Consider the following 25,215-nt stretch of genomic DNA (forward strand, 5'->3'; position numbering starts at 1 on the left):
AAACAAGAATCTAAACCAAGACTTATTAGATGGGTTCTTTTGTTGCAGGAATTTGACATTGAAATCAAAGACAAGAAGGGTGTAGAAAACAAGGTGGCAGATCATTTATCAAGGATACCATGTGAAGAAGGAAGCACACAAAGCACACATGTAAATGAGTGCTTTCCTGATGAACAACTCATGGTAATTCACAAAGCACCCTGGTTTGCAGACATAGCAAATTTCAAGCCACTGGGAGTTTACCTTTGGAATTTAACAACATCAAAGGAAGAAATTGGTAAATGATGCCAAATACTTCATCTGGGACGAACCATACTTGTTCAAAAAATGTTCCGATGGCATACTCAGAAGATGCATATCCAAGGAAGAAGGAAGGGAAGTTTTATGGGACTGCCATGGCTCCACTTATGGAGGGCACTTTGCAGGAGAAAGAACAGCAGCTAAGGTGTTGCAGTGTGGTTTTTATTGGCCCACTATCTTCAAAGATGCAAAAGAATTAGTGAAGCACTGCCATGAATGCCAGAAAGCTGGGAACTTGCCAAGAAGAAATGAAATGCCACAACAATTCATTCTGGAACTTGAATTGTTTGATGTGTGGGGGATAGATTTCATGGGACCATTTCCCTCCTCATACTCAAACAATTACATTCTTGTGGCAGTAGACTATGTCTCCAAATGGGTTGAAGCAATAGCAACTCCAACCAATGATAATAAGGTAGTCATGAACTTCCTCAGAAAACACATTTTTTGCCGTTTTGGGGTTCCAAGAGCAATCATCAGTGATGGAGGAAGCCACTTCTGCAACAAACCATTAGAGGCATTGCTTCTAAAATATGGAGTCAAACACAGGGTAGCCACACCATACCATCCACAGACAAGTGGGCAAGCCGAAATATCTAACAGAGAACTCAAAAGAATCCTGGAAAAGACTGTGGGAACTTCAAGGAAGGACTGGTCGATTAAGCTAGATGATGCTCTTTGGGCATATAGGACAGCTTTCAAAACACCAATTGGAATGTCGCCTTACCAACTAGTATATGGAAAAGCTTGTCATCTGCCACTGGAGTTGGAGCACAAGGCATACTGGGCCTTGAAACTTCTGAACTTGGATAACAAAGCCGCTGGAGAAAGAAGGATGTTGCAAATTCAAGAGTTGGAAGAATTCAGAGCGGAAGCTTATGAGAATGCCAAAATTTACAAAGAAAGAGCAAAGAAGAAGCATGACAGCAACATAGCCCCAAGGAAATTTGAAGAAGGGCAAAAAGTATTGCTCTACAATTCTAGGCTGAAGCTATTTCCAGGGAAGCTAAAATCAAGGTGGTCTGGACCATTCCTTGTCACCAAGGTCTCCAATTATGGACAAGTAGAAATCATGGAAGAAAAGTCACAACGAACCTTCATTGTTAACGGTCAAAGACTCAAACATTACTTGGGAGATGTGGAGGAGAAGGACAAAGTTAAATATCACCTCAACTGAGGAAGCTGACCGTCAAGCTAATGACGTTAAAGAAGCGCTTGTTGGGAGGCAACCCAACCTGAGGTAATACCTTGTTGCTGTTTCTTTTATTTGTTTCAATAAAAAGGGTAAAGTAGTTTCTGTGCATTGCAAAGAATTAAGTTTGGTGTTTCACACCAAACAATGAATTCATGGATCCATAAGTCAAAGGGGAATGTGTGACTCTAAGTTTGGTGTTCCACCATAAAGATCAACTGAACACAACAACCTTTGAATTATGTGAAAGGAACAACTATTCTAAGCAGTCACAGAAATGCTTAAAACCCTTAGTAGCAACATCATTCCAAGATAACTCAAGGATTCAAAGAACACAGAGAAGTAAGTGGGAGACTAAGTTTGGTGTTCACACACCAACTTAAGAATCCGATGCTTACCCACACATAGTTGAGCTAACCACTTAAGTGCTTGAGGAGCAAGCAACTTCATTACTCTTTGCAGGAAAGGATACAAGAACCTTAAAGCATGAAGCAACATTTAGGAAGAAGAAGGAGAAATCAAAGTGTTTCCTGTCAACAAAGAGAAAACAAGGAATTTCACAAGGTGGTATTATTCCTTGATAATTCTTTAAAAAGGCCAAACAAAAGCATGCGTGTTCTGGTTTAAACTGTAAATGTTGAATCTTTTTGGAATGTGTAGTTTGTTTTAGTATGTCTGTTTGTTAATTGCTTTGAATAAAGTGAATGCCTAGATGTTTGGATATAACTTCACCTTCTTAAACAAGTGCGTGCCATGCTTGTTCTGTTTCAAAAATAAAAGAAAAGTTTGAACAAAAGTAACTTGGCTAAATTAGTGACAAATCAAGTAGAATTAAGTGGTGGTATGCATGCTTGATTGTTTAGTCACATCACAAAAATTAGAGTGTAGAATTATCATTTTTTATGTAGAAGTAAAAATTGTCTATGGATCTTGATGAATAAATGTCTTTGGCCATGAAAAAGAAAGAAAAGGAGAAGAAAAAGCCACGGAAAAAGGCAACCAAAAAGCAAAAAAATTGAGAAAATAAGCTAGGCACCAATGGTTTGAACTTCTGAGACAAATGCCTGTGGTGTTTTTGTATTAAGGATATGCTTGGATGAATAGGTTCTGAGGAGTGTTTCAACACTTGGTAACTTGGGTTAACTAACCCGGGATTATCAACCAAAAGTCCATTATCAAGAGCAACCTAAACACAAAACATTTAGTCACACAAAGAGGTGCTGGGCACCAATGTCTCAAGAAGAAATGTGAACTAAAATGCCTAAGGTGGATATGTGTAGTGCACTGATAAGAAAAAGAAAATGCCAAAGGCTTGTGCAACACATGACACTAAGCAAACAAGGAGCAAAAGAAGCTCCAAGAAAAAGAAAAGAAAAACAAAAGAAAAGTGCCAAAGACATAAGAATAACAGGAGGCCATAGCAATTTTTGATGGATGCAATGAAAAAGTGATAATCCTACCTGATAAGTATGAAAAAGTGATGCTGCAACTTTCTGCATAGAACCCTTCTGATGAACTTCAAATGCTTGCTAATATAGCCAATGTAATTACTTTCTGTTCATACTTTCTTCTCAATAACTCAGGACTTGCTTAGGGACAAGCAAGTATTAAGTTTGGTGTTGTGATGCCAAGGCATCATAGGCTAGTTTCACTAGCATTTTTCTGTTAGTTTTAGTTGTTTTATGCATTTTCTTGAGCTTAAAGTGACCAAAAATGGTAAATGTAGAACAAAGTAATGAACCATCCCAAACAATATGATTTTGATGCAAATTCCATGAGTTTTAGTTATATTACTTAAATGCTATGAATGAAAGATTTCTCATGGAATTTTGCAAGACTTTGATGCAATTGTTTGGATGATTTCAGGGAAGAAGAGGCTAAGCAAGGAAGCAACAAAATCAATAAAGGAAGCTTGAATATCACATGTGGAGTTTAAGTTCCAGTTTAAGCCTAAACTGGAGCTTAAACGCCAAAATCATGAAGGATAAGTAATGCTGGGATTGAAGTTTAACCTCCAGTTTGACCTCAAACTGGAGGTTAAACGCCAGAATGAAAAGCCTCACTTAAGGAGCACTCCACGTTTAACCTCCAGTTTGACCTCAAACTGGAGGTTAAACGCCAGAATGAGTATGCCACCCAGGGAGGAGTTCCACGTTTAACCTCCAGTTTGACCTCAAACTGGAGGTTAAACGCCAGAACCAGGAAGAGTACCAGGGGCCATTCCACGTTTAAGCTCCAGTTTGACTCAAACTGGAGCTTAAACGTGTTCGATAGTTTCTCCACTCCAGGGTTGCTCTCTCCAAGCTTCCACGTTTAAGCTCCAGTTTGACTCAAACTGGAGCTTAAACGTGTTCGACGTTTTCTTTCACTCCAGGGTTGCTCTCTCCACCTCCACGTTTAACCTCCAGTTTGACCCCAAACTGGAGGTTAAACGTGTTCGACACCTCCAGGGCCACCATTCCAAGCTTCCACGTTTAACCTCCAGTTTGACCTCAAACTGGAGGTTAAACGTGTTCGACCTCCAGTATGCCTCCACCCCTTTCCACGTTTAACCTCCAGTTTGACCTCAAACTGGAGGTTAAACGTGTTCGACCTCCAGGATGCCTCATTCCCTTTCCACGTTTAACCTCCAGTTTAACCTTAAACTGGAGGTTAAACGTGTTCGACTACATTACTCTCCAGGGCTACCTTCTTCCATTTCCACGTTTAAGCTTCAGTTTAACCTTAACTAAAGCTTAAACGTGCCTCTACAAATGGCCTCACTGGAAGTGTCTGGCGTTTAAGTTGCAGTTTAAGCTTAAACTACAACTTAAACGCCACTCTTGAAAAGGGTTTCTGGGCCAAAAATATTGTGATTTAAGTTAGTCTTTGAGCACAATTATTAACTTAAACTTACTTTGGTATGAAACCCAATTGAATATCATGGTTTATGGGATTGGGCCTGAAGGATTGATGAGTTTGAAATCTCAATTTATTGAGTCATGTGTCATTATTTGATTATCACTAAGTTGGCTCAATAAATGTTACAGGACTTGGATCAACAACCTCATCAAGATTATGGATCATAAACCCAAGGCAAAAGAAAAGCAAGGAGAGGCCTCAAAGCCCAAGAAGCACAACTGAAGCTCAATATAGAAAGTGTATAAATAGGATAGAAGTTAAGTTAGAGGGACTTTTACTTTCACTTTTAGCTAGTTTCCTTTTCTTTGTAATTGAATTCAGAGCTATGATTCACTAAACCCCCTTTCATTGGGTTAGGGAGCTCTATTGTAATTCAATGAATCAATAATAGTTTATCTTCTTCTTCAATCTTTTCTCTTGAAATTTGTTAGAAAGCTTCTCGATCTAATTCCATTGAGTAGTTGTCTTGGGAAAGAGACTACTCATATTTGGAATCCTTCGGAGCCTTGGGAAAGGAATGGAGGATTCATGCTAGAGAAGCTTTCTCACAGTGGATTGGATTGGGGTTTGGATGGATATTGTGACATGTAATCCTACCAAATTGTGGTTCATGAAATTGTGTGGTATAATCAGTGATCAAGCATCATCTCTTCTTATGAACATTTAAACCAAGGGATTGGGAATTTGTTTGTTTTTAGAGAGCATTGGTGAGCCAAGGAATTGGGATCCAATCATATAAGATTGCCAAGCAAAATTTAATGAATGCATTGGTTGAGGAAGAGATTTACATGTTTTGATTCGGAGATTTCAATATCTCCTAAACCCAATGAATTCCCCATTTCTGATTTCCACTTTCTCTTTACATTCTGCAATTCAATTCTTGCAATCATCCCCATTCCCTTTTAATTTCAGCAATTTACATTCTGCTCTTTAATTCATGCAATTTAAGATTCAGCCATTTAATTTTCTTGTCATTTACTTTTCCCGCCAATTTTACATTCCGCAATTATCATCTCAATTCTTGATTCCGCTCAACTAGAACACACTTCTAATCCGAATTGCTCACTCAACCAATCCTTGTGGGATTCGACCTCACTCTATTGTGAGTTTTTACTTGACGACGATAACCGGTGCACTTGCCGGAAGGAATTTTGCCGATCGTGCAATTTCCTAAATCGTAGCATAACTAGTTTATGTGCATCATCTACCTAGATGATGTTCTTGTATATTCTAAAGGAATAAACCAGCATATTCAACACCTAGAAAATTTTATTAATATTATAAAAAAAATGGTCTTGTCCTATCTGAAAAGAAAATGAACATATTTATAACAAAAGTAAGGTTTCTAGGATATGAAATTTTCCAAGGAACAATTACTCCGATTAAGAGATCTGTTGAATTTGCAGAAAAATTTCCGAATGAAATTATCGACAAAAACAATTACAAAGATTTTTAGGATGTCTTAATTATGTAGCTGAATTTCTACTAGGAATACGAACTTTATGTGAACCTTTGTATAAAAGGCTAAGAAAACAGCCCCCTCCTTGGACAAAAGACATGTCTAAAATAGTTCAAAAAATTAAATATTTAGTAAAAAAAATTCCTTGTTTGAGTATACCAGACCCTAAGGCAAGTCTAATCGTAGAAACAGATGCCTCCGAATTAGGGTATGGAGGAATACTTAAACAAGTTCTTCCAAACTCCTCAAAAGAACAAATAGTTAAATATCATTCGGGTGTATGGAATTCAGCCCAGAAAAATTATGCTACTATTAAAAAAGAAATATTAGCCATTGTCTTATGTGTTTCACATTTTCAAGAAGACTTATTCAATAGAACCTTCTTAATCAGAACTAATTGCAAAGCAGCCCCTAGTGTATTAAAAAATGATGTTAAAAATCTAGTTTCTAAACAAATATTTGCTAGATAGCAAGCTATATTATCATGCTTTGATTTTTCTATTGAGCATATTAAAGGAGAATCAAATGCATTACCTGATTTTCTAAAAAGAGAATTTTTGCAAGGTATAAATGAGTAAGAAACATGCAAGCAGTGAAGATTATGGACCAACTAGCAACTCCACTACAAGATAAACAATTATCTATCAAACCCTTGACTATGTCATAGGTTGTTAAAAGTGAAAAATCATCAGCATCAACTAAAAGCTTATATGAGGTCCCTACAGTTAACAGATATATATTATTGCAGCCATCAGATTTGTTTGAAACTAAACCATTATCTGAAGAACATCCTTATCATGACAAATGCATACCTCTAAAAATAATGGCTTTAGAGAAAGAATGGTTTAAGATGGATAGAAGAATCCTTTATAAAACAGTTTTTCCAAATACTTTTCACTATCCTCCAACAAACATCCAAAAAACCCGAACCTTTTATGAATTTATCCTAGTAGACACAGGATCAATTGAATTAACTCATAATAAAGACTAAACCGCAAAAGATACAATATTCTCAAAAATTAAGATTATGAAAGTAATGACATTATCAGAATGGGAAAACCCTCCCTTTCATTGTAAAAGTTTTACTAGAAAATTTGAACCACAGTACTACTCTTATTATGATTATATAGATGCCTGGTGGAACACCTTATATCTTTCTCCAAATTTTCACTCTTGGTTCATATTAAGCACCAGGCTTTTTTTGGGTAGAGGGCTATGGTAATGCATTTGAAAATAAGTTAAAAAATAAAGCATCATGGACAATTTGTGTACTACCTCAATTTCAGCATCGCTGTCAAAATCATCAGACCCTATTTCTTTGTCTTTGGGTTTGATCTTGTTCGGTGTCACATCAACAATAGTAGGTTGCACACCCTGTCTAACCAAGTCTACCTCACCAATATCACTTAAGGGTATCGGACTATTCGCCGATTCATGTGGCTCTCTTATGTTAGGGTCAAACTGTAATTGGACACCAATGTTAAACAAGTCTCTTGGAACCATTTTCATCACATAATGCTTTTGGAGAATATATGGATCTTTCACATAAAAGCACTGGTGTGCTTGGCTTGCCAACGCAAATGGTTCGTCTTGGTAACATCTTTTGTTGAAATGAACATATGTCAAACCATAATCATCTTCCTCACCCATAAACCACTCACACTTAAATAACACAACTTTAAATTGGCTATAATAGTCTAACTCAATAATATCCATGATTCTACCATAATATCTTATATTGGCCTTGATTGGTTTTTTGTCCTTAACACTCGCAAAGCTTGTAGTTTTAGCCACCACAGTGACACCACTATTTTGCGTTTTTCGCATCACTTCTCGCCGCTTAGTATAAAATCTGTACCCATTGACGACATAAGCAAAAAATGATTTTGCAACTTTATTTGGACCCTTAGCCAACTGTCGTATCCAACTGGGAACATCATCCTTCATGGCACGTCCTGTAAACCATTCTATAAAGTCTTCATTCTGATCTTTAACGACGTTCCACTTCCGCTTCCTCTTGTCTTGCTTTTGTTGCTCACCATGTTCTCTACAAGGGATGTATATTATTACGTAATACTACCAAAATTAGTCTAAAGAATAGAACTAATGTGAAGTGCAAATTTACCTCACGTAAGGCTCCACGTTAACACAATTGTTCAATATATATGCATTAGCTTGAAGGAGTGACTTCTCGTCCAAAATAATTAGTTGCCCTTTTTTTTCCACCCAATGGACTTTCCTTGTTTGTGAACAAATTTGAATCAGGATCTTTAGTTGAAGTGCCTTCATCATTATTCTGAGATACTCTATTGAATTTTGTTTTCACTCCCTCATGCAAATATCTTGAACAAAAAGTTAAACACTCTTCAGCCAAATAACCCTCCGCAATTGATCCTTCTGGACGACTTCTATTACGTACATACCCTTTTAGTGTGCACATGTATCTCTTAATCGGATACATCCATCGAAACTGGACAAGACCACCTAACCTTAATTCATTAGCTAAATGAATAGGCAAATGAACCATTATATCAAAAAAGGTAGGGAAAAATCCTCTCCAACTGACACAAAGTCTCTACAATCTCTGACTCCAAACCATTAATCTCTTCTAAAGAGATTTCCTTTTGACATAGCCGACAAAAAAGGAACAAAAGCGAACTAGAGGAACAGCAACATGATCTAGAAGAATGCTCTTGATTGGTATTTGCAACAGGTAATGCAACATGAAGTGAGCATCATGAGTCTTGTAACCGTAAAGCTTTCTCTCTTCTTGTTGTACACAACGAGAAATGTTTGAAGCACTTCCATCAGGCAATTTTGTTTTCTTCAAAACCTCACAAAAATGGATTTCTCCCCTTTGGTCATGGAGAAGCATGCTCTAGCAAGTTTAGTTCTTTTGCCATCCTTCGTATTTATTGGGTGAAGATTCTTTCGAATGCCCATCTCCTTAAGATCATAACAAGCTTTCGCATGATCCTTTATCTTTCCAGGAATATCCAATAAGGTACCAATTATACTGCCGACTATGTTTTTTTCGATATGCATTACATCAAGGTTGTGCCTGATCATATAATGCTACCAATATGGTAACTCAAAAAAGATTAATCTTTTTTTTCCATTGGCCTTTACTTTTGCTTTGTGTCTTCCCAGAGGCATTATCTACTGACTTTAGCATATCTAGAACCTCTTCACCTGTTAACATTCGTGGTGGACCCTGAATTCTGTTTTTCCATTAAAAGATTTCTTGTTAGACCTCCATGCATGATCAACTGGCAAAAATCTCCTATGGTCCATGTAAACTGTCTTTTAGCTATTTTTGAAGTAACAAAAAGAAGTATCATGGTTACAACAAGGGCAAGCTAACTTCCCTTTCGTACTCCAACCGGACAACATCACATACGCTGGAAAATCATTGATTGTCCAAAGAAGTGCATCATGCATTTAAAAAGTTTCATTCTTAAAAGAATCATATGTATCTATCCCTGACACCCATAGCTCCTTCTGCTCTTCGATCAATGGTTGCAAAAAAATATCAATATTATTTTCTGGTGAACAAGGTCCAGGTATGAGTAAAGAGAGCATGCAATATTCTGACTTCATGGACATCCAAGGGAAAAGGTTGTACACCATTAAGACAACTGGCCATGTGCTATGTGACACGTTCATAGTTCGAAAAGGATTAAAACCGTCACTTGCCAAACCAAGCCTCAAGTTGCGAAGTTCTTTTGAAAAGTTTGGGTAGCGACTATCCAAGTTCTTCCATGCTTGGCCGTCAGCAGCGTGCCTTATGCAACCGTCTTTCAAACGCTGCTCATCATGCCACCTCAACGCCTCTGCTGTGTTTGGGCACATAAAAATCCTTTTAAGCCTTAGTATCAAAGGAAAGTATCTTAAGGTTTTCGCAGCAACCTTATGAACTTTATTCGGAAGCGCAAAGTCATCTTTGTTGCCGTCCGTAGTCGGAGTCTGATTATATCGAGACTCTCCACAGATATGGCAAACTGAGTCATTTATGTACTCATTTCGATACAGCATGCTGTCATTAGGACATGCATCAATCTTTTCATAGTCAAGACCCAAGTCTTTAACCATATTCTTAGCTTTATTAAAAGAAGTGGGAATGTTCAAATCAGGTATAGCTTCTTTCAATAACTCCAAGAGGAAGGTAAAAGATGTGTTACTCCAACCATGCAAACACTTCAAGTGATAAAGATGAATGATAAATGATAATCTCGAAAATCCAGTAGTACAATTCGGGTATAATTCTAGACCTGCTTCGTCTACTAGCTTATAAAATCTCTTCACATCTTCATTCAACCTACTGTTCCCTTCTTCAAGATTTGCTGTATTTTCGAATGCATCATGCATCAACCCGTCAATATCATCAAGGCCACCTCGATCATCCATGTCACTATCTACAACTATTGGGATTACTGATTCCCCATTATTAATCCATCGTTTATAACCTTCGACAAACCCATAGCAAATAAGATGCTCATATACGTCGTCTCGTTCATGCCAATAAGTGTTTTCACACTTTGCACACGGACATTGGATTTCTTTTCCAACTGGTTTTCCAATTACGAAGGCAAACTCTAAAAAACTATTTACACTGTCTATGTACTCGTTCTCAAATCTTGGTGAATCCATCCAATCTTTTGACAAAACATGATTAAATCTAATAATACAAATATCTAAACTTACTAAATATGATCTAATAAGTCAATTATAGTGACAATTTAGCTACCATATACACACTTACTACCTAAATAAATAGAAGATCAAATTATTTTATATGACAAGAATGATATAAACTTACTGCTTAGTTCCTTTATTTTGAGATGCCATTTGAAGTTGTTATGCACTGTGCCACAACAACTAGTAAACTCCTTTTGTCTTTACCAGTCCAAAAAAATAATCCTGTATACAAAACAAAACAAAAAAATCAAAGGAAGGTAAAGAACATTCAATAGTAGGTAAACAAAATAATCACTTAATAAATATTAATCCTGAATTAATATAAAATACAAGATAATTTCTATTTTAAACTTCTTGAAAATAATCAGTCTTAAAATGAGACATAATCAAACATGTTCTGGAAAATATATGCAATTTAACAATTGAAGATTTTACATATCAATAATTAGAAAATATCTTGGGAAACACAGACCTATTTGAAAAATAAAAAAAATAGATACAAAAATCCTTAAATAATCTGAAATTATTATGTTAACGAAATCGAAGTATATAAACAATCTTACTATAATAATTGATAGCTAATATCTTGAGATATCCTTGCTCCTTAGCTTATATTAGCTTATATATGAGCAGGATAAAAAAGGTCTATACCCCAAACATTATATATGAATATATTTCTTCTTTGAACAAATTATGTATATCATCATTATAGAATAAACCATATAATTGATTTTCATGACTAGGAAAAGTTTTCTCAATGTTAGTTCTGCAGTTTATATATACTTACTTAAGATGGAAGGTAGTAATAATGCATGAAAAGTAAAATGACAGAAGCTATCTGTTTTAAAACATATTTATATATGAAAAGACAATTTTATTAGAGTATTTAAGATCCTATAATAAGGGATATAGCTAGTTCTTTTAACCCCCATTTTTTTCATTCTCAAAAGTCAAATTTAAGACTATTGACTAAAAAAAATAAGTATCTGATGAATACTAGTTAATTAAGATACTAGATCTCTTCTCTCTGCAGCTATGTCTTCGGATGAACACAGAATAGGGCTTAGCTTTATTAAGCTTATAAAGCTTGTTATAAGTTGTTAATTAGAAATGTAACAAGGCTATCGATATATAAGATTTCGGTCATGCATAATCATCAATAATATTATTATGATAAATCATGTACTAATTATCAGCTTAATAAGACTATATATATAATAATAAGCACATACAAATCAAATATATATATATATATATATATATATAAGGTTATTAATTAAGATGGAAATGAATTAGATGAAGTATGGTTGAAAGTTGAAATCTTGTGTTTGCATATTCATAAAGTTTTGCAGTGCTGGAGAATATAACAAGACCAACTTCTGCATCGCAGAAGATAGCAAGCTCCTTAGTTTTATTCTATTTTATAACTCAAAACATTCAAATAGATACTTCCTATAGATGATAAAAAATACATGATCCACAAACTGATGCAAATTATTTAACTCTCACAATGTCCAAATTCCCTCAGATTAACCAGTAACTTTTTCAATCACTCCCACCTAAAGCATCCTAAACTAGAAGACATGCCCTGATTGTAAAGGAAATTAAACTTTTCCAATATTTCTCAAAAGCTTTTTCACCAAACATCTGCAGCATAGCATTCATTTGAAGCAGTAAGAATAGGGTAGCATAGCATTCATTTGAAGCACTAAGAATAGAGTAGATGATACCAAGACACACATTTCACATGGAAAACATTAAACAATTACATGATCCTAAATAGAATAAAGTACTAAATTAGGAAATTAGAAAACTTATATACTAAAACTATAAAAAAAACAGCCGCATTTAAAAGGAGAATGTAATGAGAGACAAGCATAAATGCATCATACATAATATTCCTCTAAAATAACTAGACATATTAATAGAAGCAGCAACAGCAGTAGTGCTACAATAGATTACAAGCATATGCCCCTAGCTAATAAATGAACAAATTACAAGCCTTAAAAGTTGAAAGTTAAAAGTCAAACTTGCATTCCATTTATTATGCTTCGGTTACAGGGTATCCCTATATGTATTAGTACACTTTCAATTAGAATCATAGGATATGATATATAGCTAAAAAGCAACCCTAAAGGGACTCTCTGAATGTAGATCAATGCTCATTAGAATTGAAATTATGAGATCAATTGAAAAAACTTAGCTAATTGCAAAAACTAAACTAATTAAATTCTTGTGGTTTCTTTGCAGACATAGGGATAAAAAGCCTATCAGACAATTCTCTTATAAGTATTTATTCATATAATAATGAAAAATATATAAAAATGCATAGCTTGATTAAAAAAATGTGTTGGAAAATCATTCATGAAGAGTCTAGCAAAAATTGCGGTCAACAAACAAGACTATGGAACGTCGAAGAAGTCTGCAATATATTCCAACATGAAAGAGTAAGAAAATCATGCTTTAGTGGTTTTGTCTTCAAGATAAGTGTATGTATGTATGTATCAAAATATTGCTTTATGTATCAAAATATTTCTTACAGAGTACTAACATTGTATTGCAATGCTAATCAATTTTGCAGGATAAAATTCATAGATTTGAAAGCATGATTGTAGATATAATTCAAATTACAATAGATCCACGTATAATCATTATTGCATTAAGAAAGATGCCAAAGTTAAGGTTGCATGCTTTAAGAGAAAATATCAACACAGATCTTAAACGCAACAGAGTGTTTGTAGAAAAGAAAAGAAAGAAACTTACTTGGAATACTCAATGGAGTGAGTAGGTGCTAACACGAAGAGCTTTGAGGGCTTTGTAAACCAGGCCCATGAAGCTGGCGATTCGTAGATTTGGGGAGAGCTTTGAGGCTTCCACAACAATGACACTTGTACACCAAGCCCGTGAAGCTGGCGATTCGCAGATTTGGGGAGAGCTTTGAGGTTTCCACAACGATGACACAAATGGCGACGGGTTTGAGGCTTCGAGACAAGCTTCAGGATGACCCAACGGACGCCAATGACGGACGGTGTGCAAAGCGGAGCTGATGCCCAGCTTCACGGGTTGGAACAAGACGACAACGGACAGTGGGCTTCGAAGCTGGTGACCGGCGACTGGGTTTTGCACGACGAGAGAGGGGAGGAGGGTGCGTGGCTGGGCAGGAAAGAAGGCTTGGCCAGTTCTCATTTTTTTTTAACCCTAACTTAGGAACTTACGAGCTGAAGGATTGGGGAAATTTGGGGGGAACTTACAAGGGAATGGGGAAAGTTAGGGGGATGAGGGATTTTGGTTGGGGGGAGGGAGGGTGTTTACACGACGTCGTCTGGGTAAAAAAATGTGAATTTTTAAAAGGAAGAGAAATGACGCCGTTTTGGACAAGGTACTCTATGGTCACCCTTTTTTAAAAAACCGTGACCATAGACCTTTTTTGGTCACCGTAAAAAACCGTGACCATAGACCCTTTTAAGCTACCCCCAAAATCGTGACGATAAACCACTTTAGGCCACCTCCTAAAACCGTGACCATAGACCCTTTTAGGTCACCATTTTTTGAAAAACCGTGACCATAGACCCTTTTTGGTCACTGTAAAAAACCGTGACCATAGACACCTTTAGGTCACCCCAAAACCATGACCATAGGCCCTTTTAGGCCACCCCCCAAAATCGTGACCATAGACCACTTTAGGCCACCCTCCAAAACCGTGACCATAGACCCTTTTAGGTCACCCTTTTTTGAAAAACCGTGACCATAAACCCTTTTTGGTCACTGTAAAAAACCGTGACCATAGACCCCTTTAGGTCACCCCGCAAAACCGTGACCATAGACCCTTTTAGGCCACCCTTTTTTAAAAAAACCGTGACCATAGGTACTCTATGGTCACCCTTTTTCTAAAAACCGTGACCATAGCTTTTTTTTTTTCGGTCACGGTTTTTTACCATGACCAAAAAAACCGTAGCCATAGACCCAAAATGTTGTAGTGATATATGGGTGTAAATATTCTCCGGCCAGTCTTGACTTCGCAGGTTGAGTTAGGAGCTTGATATTCTGTATATTTGGCCCTCTATTCCTACTTTTGTTATCTTATGCTTATTAATTATAGTTTCCTTAGCACGCAAGTTAACTCGTTTCTTGAGCGTTGCGCTTTTATTTCACGATTTTTATTTCATCTATTCTTCAAGGCTCCTAGTATATTATAATCTTTCTGCTATTATATGTATACATATTATTGTAGAGGTCGTAATACCACACCACCTTTGATTTACGGCTTAAGCGTAAAGCTCAGTGTGGTAGGGTGTTACAGTTGTTCTGCTGGTTGATGGTAGAAATTGAAAGCCACCTGGTAGCCGGAAGCTACCGTATATTGTCCTTTTGAGTCACGGCTCCAGGTAACGTAGTATTCCTCAGATTCTTCTATTTGTGTTTGCATGATTGCTAAGGCTATGTCTGCTCTAAAATTGCTTCTAATGAGTTCTGCATTCCATTACCTATTGTTGTTGAGTAATTGATTTACCCATCTTAAATCTGATTGAGAGTTGATTTGTTGATGGATTGAGATTGGGTTGAATAGTTCGAGCCATGAGTTCTCATAAATGTTGATTAATATCCCTCTGCCCACTTTCCACCTTACTCATTTCTCAAGTACTTTTCTACCTTCCAATAGGCTTCTCCAGGCCCATGATAGGTTCTGTCCCGGTTCTGCTTTTAGAAAAGATGAAAATCTATAGTACTTGCTTTTGTATATCTTGCTCACTAGAGAATTAGGCTTTGTTAACAATCTCCAACCTTCACTACATAATTTTTGTTTATTTGTGGAGGTTTTTTTTCCTACTTGTGGAGGTTTCAAACCCCCACAAAAAGAATTGTGGCAGTTTCAAAAATCTCCAAAATTTGAGGTGCCACGAGCTCCTTTGTGGCGGTTTTTCACAACCCCCACAATGTCATTTAGTGACGGTTTTCTATCCCTTTTGTGGGGGTTCTGTGCTAGCATTTTGTGGCAGTTCTTGGTTAATGTTTGTGGCGGTTCAAAACCCCCCACAAAAAAAATTTATATTTTAAAAAAAAAAACAGCTATTCTATGGGGTTTCAAACCTCCACAAACATGTCAATATTATTTTTAAAATATTAATCTAGATGTTAGAATTACATTATTATACTACTCATCATTTACTATTTAAAAGAAATACTTAAACAAGACATTAAAAATGTAGAAGAAAATTAAAATATTATATATTTAAACAAAAGAAATACTTTAAAACAAAATCAATATAGTACATTACCATCATTTTTCAATCACAAAAGGCTAAAAATAATTAACATTAAAATTGAAAAGGGTACAAGTACAAACCTTAGAGAGTAGAAGGGAGTAGAAGAGCATCATCCCATATACTCAGAAAATACCCATGGATTAAACCTTCTTCATCTACTGCTACTACTTCTTCCTCGACTTCTTTTTCTTCATCTTTGATAATTTCGTCATCATCTTGCTCCCACGCCATGTTCATCTTAGTCATCTTCGTTCTGCTGCTACGACTCTGGATTTTGTTCGTCTTCTTTCTGTTGCTGTCGCTAATATTTTCTTCCATGTTATTATCAAAATCTCCTCTTCTTTTCTTTAGCGGAATTGCCTTCTCTACCTCGCGCCATCTCAAATCTAATATAGACATACAGTGCGTGATAATGCTTCATGATTTAATTTGAAATAACAAAGTATTAAACTCTAAACCTTTCGATCCGATAAATCCTAGATAAATTAAAAGAAAAAAAAAAGAAAGAAAAGAGAATTACTATGCTGCAATAATGCAAATTCAGCATGCATTGCAACAATAATATTATTACTCCAGTTGTGTACTGCAGTAAATTTTAAAACAAATGAACATATACATAGATGAAGTGTTCAACGTAGTGACCACAAATTTCATGCATTCAAAAGTTACTTCGATGAAAATAAATTATTATTATTATTATTACCTTGTTTACAAGTGGTGCTTGAGGGTGAGAGGGCATCAGGTGGTGTTTCGGAACCCATATTGCATGCTTTCCTACGAACAAAAGAAGACCGAGAATGGCCCACAACTACTTATAATATATACACACAACACAAAACATGAATGAGTGTAGTATCTTGCTTTTGCTGCTTCTATTGTCATCTAACTTCATTCATGCATTGGTTATCACCTCTTTATGCCTTCTTTATTGTTGGTTAATAAAAAAGAACATAAAGTAAATCTAAAAACAGATGTGGAATTGAAAATTCCTAAAAGCCAAAATAATAATAATAATAATAATAATAGTAATCAGAATTATAAATTTGTTAGTTATATATTCAGTTCCATGAAAGTTCAAGAGCTTGGAATATAATCTGGACAAAACAATTCGTGAAGTCTCAGGCAGAGCAAGTTGGATGATCAAATAATCATATATGAGAAGTAAAGAACCAAAAAAAATTTGATGCTGTGATGAAATGGTTTAAGGCAATTACTTATATACTATAAGATGTACCGATGTATGAGTCAAAATAGACAATGATTATTGAAGATTGGAGAAGAGCAACAACAACAGTCTTATCGAGTGAATTATTCCTTACTACAACATCCACCAGCCCATGTTTCATTGCAGAGAAAAACCTGAACTCAAAAGTCAAAACGATATAAGAAATCAAGCAATGGTGGCAGATTACCTGCAAGTGAGGTAATTTTCTGATGGCAAGTATGGATGGTAGTTGGATGCAGTCCATTCCCCAGCTTCTTTTCCAATCTTGAATCTGCCAACTGGTTTTCCTGCTTGCAGAGCACCTTGAGTAACTGCATTCATTAATCCTGGTCCAGCCCCTGACCATGAAGTGCAATCCAAAAGATTTGCTATCTGTGCAGCACATGTATAAAACAGTAAATAATTTAAAAAGAAGATTTTATCAGAAAGAGATACAGAAGAGGATGAGACATCCTCATATAAAAACAAAAAGATATGATTAACACCTAAAGTGATAAGCCATGTAACAATGCTAGATTATCCCTTTGCATAAGTTAGGAAAAAACCAAAAAAAAACCCTTAAGCAGGGCAGGAGCTTTTCGTCATAGGGAAGCCAAAATGGTAATCCTATCCCAAATAAAATCAATATTTGAAAGGAATCATTAAAAGTCCTAGGGCTCATTTCCACTCATTAAAACCCTTTGCCAATATAACATATTCACAATTGTCTATGCCAGAAAGTAATGATGTTTTTCGGAATGCCAACTTACAGTATTCACAAAAAGCAAGCAAGAAGCAGGCAGGAAGTTACAGTATGAATTCACTTGCCTCTTTAGACAGCTCCTGTGCTTGCACATAATGGGAATGGCCAGGCCCCATCCTTGAAGATCCCAAATACACAACTCCTCTACCCAATCTGTTTATGAGTTCGTAACATCGATTGATCTCTTCTCTAACCTGTAATATAACCGAGCCAAAATTAAAGAGTCAGTTTATTGGCCACGGAGAAATTCCAAACATGTTTCTTGAGATATACACATATGAGAGGGGGGGACCATGCACATTGCCATTAACTTCTTTTCAAGGGAACCTATATATGTAGAATAGAGAACCTGTTATTACACATTTACACAAAGAGGTTGATCTATTATTTTGTTATTGTTTCTTACTTCATAGAGCTGCATCAAGCACCAAAGGATTGCGCTAGGATCTTTATGTTCCTGCTCCGAGAAAATAACCAAGAGGTGACGAGTGTATAATCAAAATGTGATGGAAATGTATGACTGTGTTGCTGCTAAATACTTGCAATCATGAACATATATAAAGACAAAAGAATATGCTATGAACATAATTCCACTTGAATGATTGGTGGAGAAAGCATATGAGATGGTAGCCATGGACTTATTAGGAGACAAGGTCATAAAAGAGATCACATGGTGTTGTTTTAGAAACCTAATTCACTAAAAACCTCACCACACAACTAAATTAGAAAACTTTCTAAACAACTGAACATAAACAAACCTCATAATCGAAAATACAAAAGAACAAATCATACCTTAATTTCGAGTCTGAGAGGCTGCGAATGCGAGCAGAACAACAAACAAGCAAAAAAACAAGTCAATTGACAATTCAATATTAGATTCAATTCGAAGCCAAAATCGCAGGAACTAATGGTGAAAAAACAAAGCAAAACCAAGAGCGTCACCTTTTTTAGGTTTACATATACATACATCGATAGATAACAGAAACGATTGATAATCTCAAAATCAGAGAGGCGTAATAGGAATAAGGAAATCAAAATGAAAGTGAATGTTGATTCCATATCTAAGAAGCGTTTGTGCAAAGAAACAGATCGAAGAGGAAGAAGACGCTAACCATTTTGGTTTTGGAGATTGAAGGAAGAAGGTGGAATCGAGTTAGAACACTCTCCGGATATCAGAATCGAAGTTCTTGAAGAGGTAGAACCAGCGGCAGAACCCGCCGCGGAAGACGAAGCAGTAGCGACGCCGCGCGGATTTGATGCACTCTAGTGACAGGGACCTGGCCTTACGCTTCCAGCACGGTGGTGCGTGGATGTAGGCTCAGATGCGGTTGAGTCAGCGGTGGCGAAACGAGTAGCTGGAGGTGCAGCATCGCGGCGTTTCTCTTCCATTAAAATCGAGAAATTCTGTTTATGGTTTGATTTGGGGGTTTCCCTATTCTATTTGTTTAGGTGTGTTTGCGGGAATGGAAATTTTAATCCTGTAAAAATAGTGAGAGTTCTATGTAGGGGAGTTTAATAAATTGTCAAAATGAACTATTATGGAGGTTGTCAGAAACCTCCTCTAAAAAACTCCCACAAATAAGTAAAATTGTTGTAGTGCTTGCTTAGCCAGCATAGCTAAGTTGAAGGCTTTTAAATTCTTAAAGCCTATTCCTCCTATCTTCTTGTCCCGACAAACTATGTCCCATTTTATCCACTTCTGTTTTCTTCCTTCACCATGCTGCCCCCACCAAAAATTTATGATTTTTTTCTGCAGCTCTTCAACCATTATGTCAGGGAGTTTGAAACAGCTTAATGTGTAAATTGAGATAGCTGTGGCCATTGCCTTTATTAACACCTCCCTTTTGCTTACTGACAATAAATATTTTTTTTAACATTGCAGCCTCTTCTATACTTTATCCTTAATGTATACAAACGTCTATTTTTTGGACCTATATACCGCTGTTGATAGTCTTAAATACCTGTTTTGATTGCCCACATAAAAAATTTATAAAGTATGTGCTAGTGAATCTCGAGTCTAAACTGGAGTGTTTGAACTAAAGAACACAGAAAATTTATTTAAATTCACATAGTATTAATATTTTATTAATTAGTATGATTCTCTTCTATAAATTTTTATATAAATACAACCAAACAATATATCATGGGACATATATATTCATCAATATATTCAATTAATTTGTACTGTTATTTTTACTTGTCGATATATATTCATCAATATTTATATTAGGTATTGATGGGACGTGATAATATCCCATGGGCATTTTTGCCAATAAATTTATGAATTAATAAACAACATTTGAAAACATCAACGGCTAGGGAAGAGAGACACAAAGAAAAGGGAGGCGGAAGAAAAATTTAAGAAAAGGTAAAATATATTTTTTGTTTTTGAAATTTATTAAAAATTTTACAAAATTTATTTTATTTTGATTTTATTTTAAAATGTTTTAATTTGTATCAAATTTTAAAAATTATTATGATTAATTTAAGAATAATTTTACAAAAATAATTTTTAATATAAATAAATAAAATATATTTATCATATATTATTGTTGGATTAGTCTAAATTTTTTTTAAAATTTAGTTGTTAGAAATATATTTGATGTAAATAAAAAATTTTAAGAATAAAATTAAAATAAAATAAAATTTAAGAATATTTTTAAAATTTTTAATAATTTTAAAGATAAAAAATATATTTTACTCTTTTGATAAAAAAATATCGCTTTTTATTACATGCTTTAATGATGTTCATTTCTATACCTTTTAACTTTTATTGATTCCTTTTTTCTTTTGGTTAAATGCTTTTTCATTTGATGCTCTGAAAGTTTAATATATCCTTAAATTTTACATTTATTATTATACTAGTACTATTGCATTTTAAGAACAAATTATTTAATTCACTGTGTTGATCGTGGTCTTTAATACGATTATAGTATCATAAATTATTGAATTTACTTCCTGCCTAAGCTCGATCACGTGCTAGGGTTAGGTATTTCGAAATGTATCTGTTTCTTGAGTTCATTCGAGTTTTACAAGTAGCACAAGATTCCTGAATTACTTTGTCCTTTACAATTTGACTACACTGGCCTTAATTAATTTAAAACACAGAAGAAATACTTAAAATTAGGTCCCCACGCCACAGCATACAGGCGCCGAACTTTGTCATGCATTCCTATATACCTTCAAGATTCTTTTACAGGTCAAGATTCTACTACTCTCGGTGACAGGATCGAAAAAATTTTTTATAGTAAAATATATATATATATATATATATAAAATAATAATTTGGATAAAGTATTAAATTGATTTTTTATGATTGGATCTAATCTGTTTTTAGATTTTATGTTTTAAAATGCTTTATTTAAATTTAAAAAAATTCATTTAAATTATTTAATCTGATTAAAATAATAAAATAATAATAAATAATTTAATATTTTTTTAAATTTTAAATTTTAAAAAATTAAATAATTTTTTTATTATCGATACAATCAAATATTTCTGTTTAAAATTTAATTTAATTTAATAAACAAACTAAAAACGAATATAAATGATATTCCTTTCTGATGTGTACCCTTAAGAACTCGGCAACTATCCTATCATCCTAACCGACCAAATATTTCGGAACTCATATCAAAACCTAAAACGGAACTCAAACACAAATTACACACGTGACTAATATCATCTTCAGCCCGTTATTAACAACGGCACTCACCATAGATATCGGAACAGACACAAGGGAGAACTACCCCTCCACTCATCTATAAAACACAAGCCAAGCAACCCCTAAAGCACAGGTTACAGAGTTCCCTCTAATTCATTATTTTCATCTCTTATAATTCACACACTTACTTGAGCGTCGGAGTGCTTTTTGCAGGTGCTCCCGCCGCCGTGTTTCACCGCGCCGAGGTTATTCTTGGAGACAGCCTCCCAAACGACGTATAACTCCACCTAGAGCTGAGCAGCCTCGTCGGGAGAAACATACCTCGGCTGGACTCGAACGGAACATTTGGCGCCCACCGTGGGGCCGAAGCAGTTGATCTAACCCCACTATTCCTTATATATTGCCCTTTATTTTTTTCTCTTTTACACAGGTTTCTCCAACCTCTTAACATGGCCGACAACGGAGTCTACCAGCTCACTCAGGCCGAACTACAAGCAGAAGTCAAACGGCTCGCTGAGTTGTCCACCCAGAACAGCGTCAACAAGCATGATGGAAAGGGCCCAACCAAATGCAGTACAGACCTACTAAGTGTCAACCCACCAAAAGAGAAGCTTACCATAGACAACCCTTTCTCGGAGGAAATCACCAACTACCAGATGCCAAAGAATTTCACGCTACCTTCTTTGCTTGAGCCATATAAGGGGATTGGTGACCCCCGGGCTCATATTAAAAAATTTCAATCTATGATGTTTTTCAATGGCCCTAACAGTGAACCTGTTCTTTGTAGAGCTTTCCCTACCTTCCTCGACGACGCTGCGTTACTGTGGTTTTCAAAACTACCTGCAGGGTCGATCTCTTCCTTTGAAGAACTGGCGAAGTCCTTCATAGACTACTTCGCCGCAGCATGGATATACGTACATGGATCAGATTACCTCGGCACCATCCGCCAAGGTCCCAGGAAAGCCTGAAAGACTATCTGACCAGATTTGCAGAAGCAACAATAGAAATACCTGATCTAGACCCCGCTGTCCACCTACATGCCCTCAAGGCCGGCCTCCTACCCGGAAAGTTCAGAGAGACGATCGCAATCACCAAGCCGAAGACATTAGAGGAGTTCCGGGAGAGAGCAGCTGGACAAATGGAGATTGAAGAACTCCGTGAGGCCAACAGAACGGAAAGAAAACCTAGAAGGGAGGAAGACAGAATGCCAAGGTCGGCGAACAACAAAGAGCTCGGCAAACCGTTCAAGCTCACCCCAAAATTCGACAACTACACCAGATTCAAGACAAGGAGGGAAAAGATAATCAAATAAATACTCAACGCTAAAATCATAAAACCACCAGCAAGAGCTGGGAGCTATCAAGACCAGAGATTTGTGGACAAAAGCAAGCATTGTGCCTTCCACCAGAAGTACAGACACACAACCGATGAGTGTGTAATAGCCAAAGACCTATTGAAAAGATTAGCTCAGCAAGGCCTCCTAGATAAGTACATCGAAGGAAGGAAACATAAAGAGGGCGACAGGGACAAAGAAGAGTGCCAACAAACCTCGGGAAACAAGGAAGCCAACAAATGGTCAAACAACACCCCACATAAAGGGGTTATAAACCGCATATCCGGAGGATTCGCCGGGGGAGGCGAAACAACTTCGGCGAGAAAACGTAGCTACCGCGCAATGCTGAAAATCGAAGGAACAACACCACATAACAACAAAAATGTACCGGACCTAGAAATCACTTTCAATCAGGAGGACATATGCTCGGCCGCACCACACTCAGACGACCCCGTGGTAATTTCTATCTAAACAGGCAAACTCATGGTAAGAAAAGTCCTTCTGGACCCAGGTAGTAGTGCCGATGTTCTTTTTTATACTACTTTTCTAAAAATGAAAATATCTGAAAGACTCATACAACCTTCATCCGGAGAATTAGTCAGATTCTCTAGAGAAAGAGTACCAATTAAGGGTTACATATGGTTAAAAACGATGATGGGAAACCACTCATTGTCACGGATCATTGACATACAATATTTTATAGTTGATTGCCCTAGTCCTTATAATATTATCCTCGGAAGACATGCCCTGAACATGTTCAGGGCAGTAGTTTCAACTTTTCATCTATGTGTCAAATTTCAGGCACAGGACGGAAAGATAGCAACACTCCATTCAGATCGCCAGTGGTGCACGAATTGTGAATCACACTTTTCACAACTCGTACCACTAACGAGCAAGTGCACTGGATCGTCCAAGTAATACCTTACGTGAGTAAGGGTCGAATCCCACGGAGATTGTTGGCTTGAAGCAATCTGTGGTTACCTTGTAGCTCTTAGTCAGGAAAACAATTCACTTATCAAATTGAATTGCGAGGAATAAAAGAGCATGAAATAAATACTTGTTATACAGTAATAGAGAATATGTTGGAGTTTTGGAGATGCTTTGTCTTTTGAATCTCTGCTTTCTCCCTGTCTTCTTCTTCACGCACGCACGTCCCTCCTATGGCAAGCTGTGTGTTGGTGGATCACCGTTGTCAATGGCTACCATCCTTCCTCTCAGTGAAAATGGTCCAGGTGCGCTATCACCGCACGGCTAATCATCTGTAGGTTCTCGGTCATACTGGAATAGGATTTACTATCCTTTTGCGTCTGTCACTACGCCCAGCACTCACGAGTTTGAAGCTCGTCACAGTCATCCAATCCCAGAATCCTACTCGGAATACCACAAACAAGGTTTAGACTTTTCGGATTCTCAAGGATGCCGCCAATAGATTCTAGCTTGTACCACGGAGATTCTGATTGAGGAATCTAAGAGATACTCATTCAATCTAATGTAGAATGGAAGTGGTTGTCAGGCACACGTTCATAGGTTGAGAATGGTGATGAGTGTCATGGATCATCACCTTCTCTATAATTAAGCGCAAATGAATATCTTAGATAGGAACACGCATGTTTGAATGGAAAACAGAAATAGTTGCATTAATTCATCGAAACACAGCAGAGCTCCTTACCCCTAACAATGGAGTTTAGAGACTCATGCCATCAGAGATTACAAAGTTCAGATCTAAAATTTCATAAGATACAAAATAAATCTCTAAAAGTTGTTTAAATACTAAACTAGTAACCTAGGTTTACAGAAAATGAGTAAACTATGATAGATAGTGCAGAAATCCACTTCTGGGGCCTATTTGGTGTGTGCTGGGGCTGAGACTAAAGCTTCTCACGTGTCTGGGCTGTTTTGGGCGTTCAACGCCAGGTTGTAACCTGTTTCTGGCGTTGAACTCCAACTTGTAACCTGTTTCTGGCGCTGGACGCCAGACAGCAACATGGAACTGTCGTTGAATGCCAGTATGGACTATTATATATTGCTGGAAAGCCCTGGATGTCTACTTTCCAACGCAATTGGAAGCGCACCAATTGGACTTCTGTAGCTCCAGAAAATTCATTCCGAGTGCAGAGAGGTCAGAATCCAACAGCATCAGCAATCCTTTTTCAGCCCGAATCAGATTTTTGCTCAGCTCCCTCAATTTCAGCCAGGAAATACCTGAAATTATAGAAAAGTAGACAAACTCATAGTAAAGTCCAGAAATATGAATTTTTCCTAGAAACTAATGAAAATATACTAAAAACTTAACTAAAACATCCTAAAAACTATATGAAATTAACCCCAAAAAGCGTATAAAATATCCGCTCATCACAACACCAAACTTAAACTGTTGCTTGTCCCCAAGCAACTAGACAAATAAAATAGAATACAAATAAGTCACGAAGCAATAATATCT

General features: G+C 36.4%; 2 protein-coding genes across 13 annotated transcripts; one reads left to right on the top strand and one right to left on the bottom strand.

Annotated features, from left to right (window-relative positions):
• Positions 1–1,926: 1,926 nt before the first annotated feature.
• LOC112754224 (uncharacterized) lies at positions 1,927–19,739 on the bottom strand. 12 transcript variants are annotated; one of them, XR_011874247.1, is made up of 9 exons: positions 18,894–19,739; positions 18,574–18,594; positions 18,188–18,238; positions 17,847–17,975; positions 17,227–17,411; positions 16,518–16,588; positions 15,895–16,200; positions 10,672–10,772; positions 1,927–2,022 (listed from the first exon to the last, which is right to left on the bottom strand). XR_011874247.1 is itself a non-coding variant. In XM_072220536.1 (9 exons), the coding sequence occupies exons 5-8, from the start codon at positions 17,873–17,875 to the stop codon at positions 15,896–15,898; spliced, it is 648 nt and encodes a 215-aa protein (XP_072076637.1). In that variant the 5' UTR covers positions 17,876–17,975; positions 18,081–18,108; positions 18,188–18,238; positions 18,574–18,594; positions 18,894–19,191; the 3' UTR covers positions 10,488–10,772; position 15,895. The 12 variants fall into 12 exon arrangements, 10 of the variants coding, with proteins under 10 accessions (XP_072076637.1, XP_025657576.1, XP_072076635.1 ...); XR_011874246.1 differs by lacking the exon at positions 1,927–2,022 and adding an exon at positions 5,282–6,474; XM_072220536.1 differs by lacking the exon at positions 1,927–2,022 and adding an exon at positions 18,081–18,108 and having other exon boundaries at positions 10,488–10,772; positions 17,789–17,975; positions 18,894–19,191.
• A 2,152-nt stretch (positions 19,740–21,891) lies between these two features.
• On the top strand, positions 21,892–23,246 carry LOC112757081 (uncharacterized). The gene is made up of 3 exons (XM_025805681.1): positions 21,892–22,393; positions 22,435–22,677; positions 22,786–23,246. The coding sequence occupies exons 1-3, from the start codon at positions 21,892–21,894 to the stop codon at positions 23,244–23,246; spliced, it is 1,206 nt and encodes a 401-aa protein (XP_025661466.1).
• The last annotated feature ends 1,969 nt before the right edge of the window (positions 23,247–25,215 follow it).

This window comes from Arachis hypogaea, chromosome 16 (assembly GCF_003086295.3).
Source record: "Arachis hypogaea cultivar Tifrunner chromosome 16, arahy.Tifrunner.gnm2.J5K5, whole genome shotgun sequence".
NCBI classification, from domain to species: domain Eukaryota; kingdom Viridiplantae; phylum Streptophyta; class Magnoliopsida; order Fabales; family Fabaceae; genus Arachis; species Arachis hypogaea.

Excerpts from the sequence above, each read along its gene's own strand:
- LOC112754224 (XM_025801791.3), bottom strand. Across the intron at positions 18,239-18,573 it reads CTCTCAGACTCGAAATTAAG|GAACATAAAGATCCTAGCGC; the intron begins GTATGATTTGTT and ends TTCTCGGAGCAG. Across the intron at positions 17,412-17,846 it reads CACAGGAGCTGTCTAAAGAG|ATAGCAAATCTTTTGGATTG; the intron begins GCAAGTGAATTC and ends TGTGCTGCACAG.
- LOC112757081 (XM_025805681.1), top strand. The coding sequence starts at position 21,892 with ATGGCCGACAACGGAGTCTACCAGCTCACTCAGGCCGAACTACAAGCA. Across the intron at positions 22,394-22,434 it reads CCTCGGCACCATCCGCCAAG|AAGCAACAATAGAAATACCT; the intron begins GTCCCAGGAAAG and ends CCAGATTTGCAG. Across the intron at positions 22,678-22,785 it reads GGCGAACAACAAAGAGCTCG|CAAGAGCTGGGAGCTATCAA; the intron begins GCAAACCGTTCA and ends TAAAACCACCAG.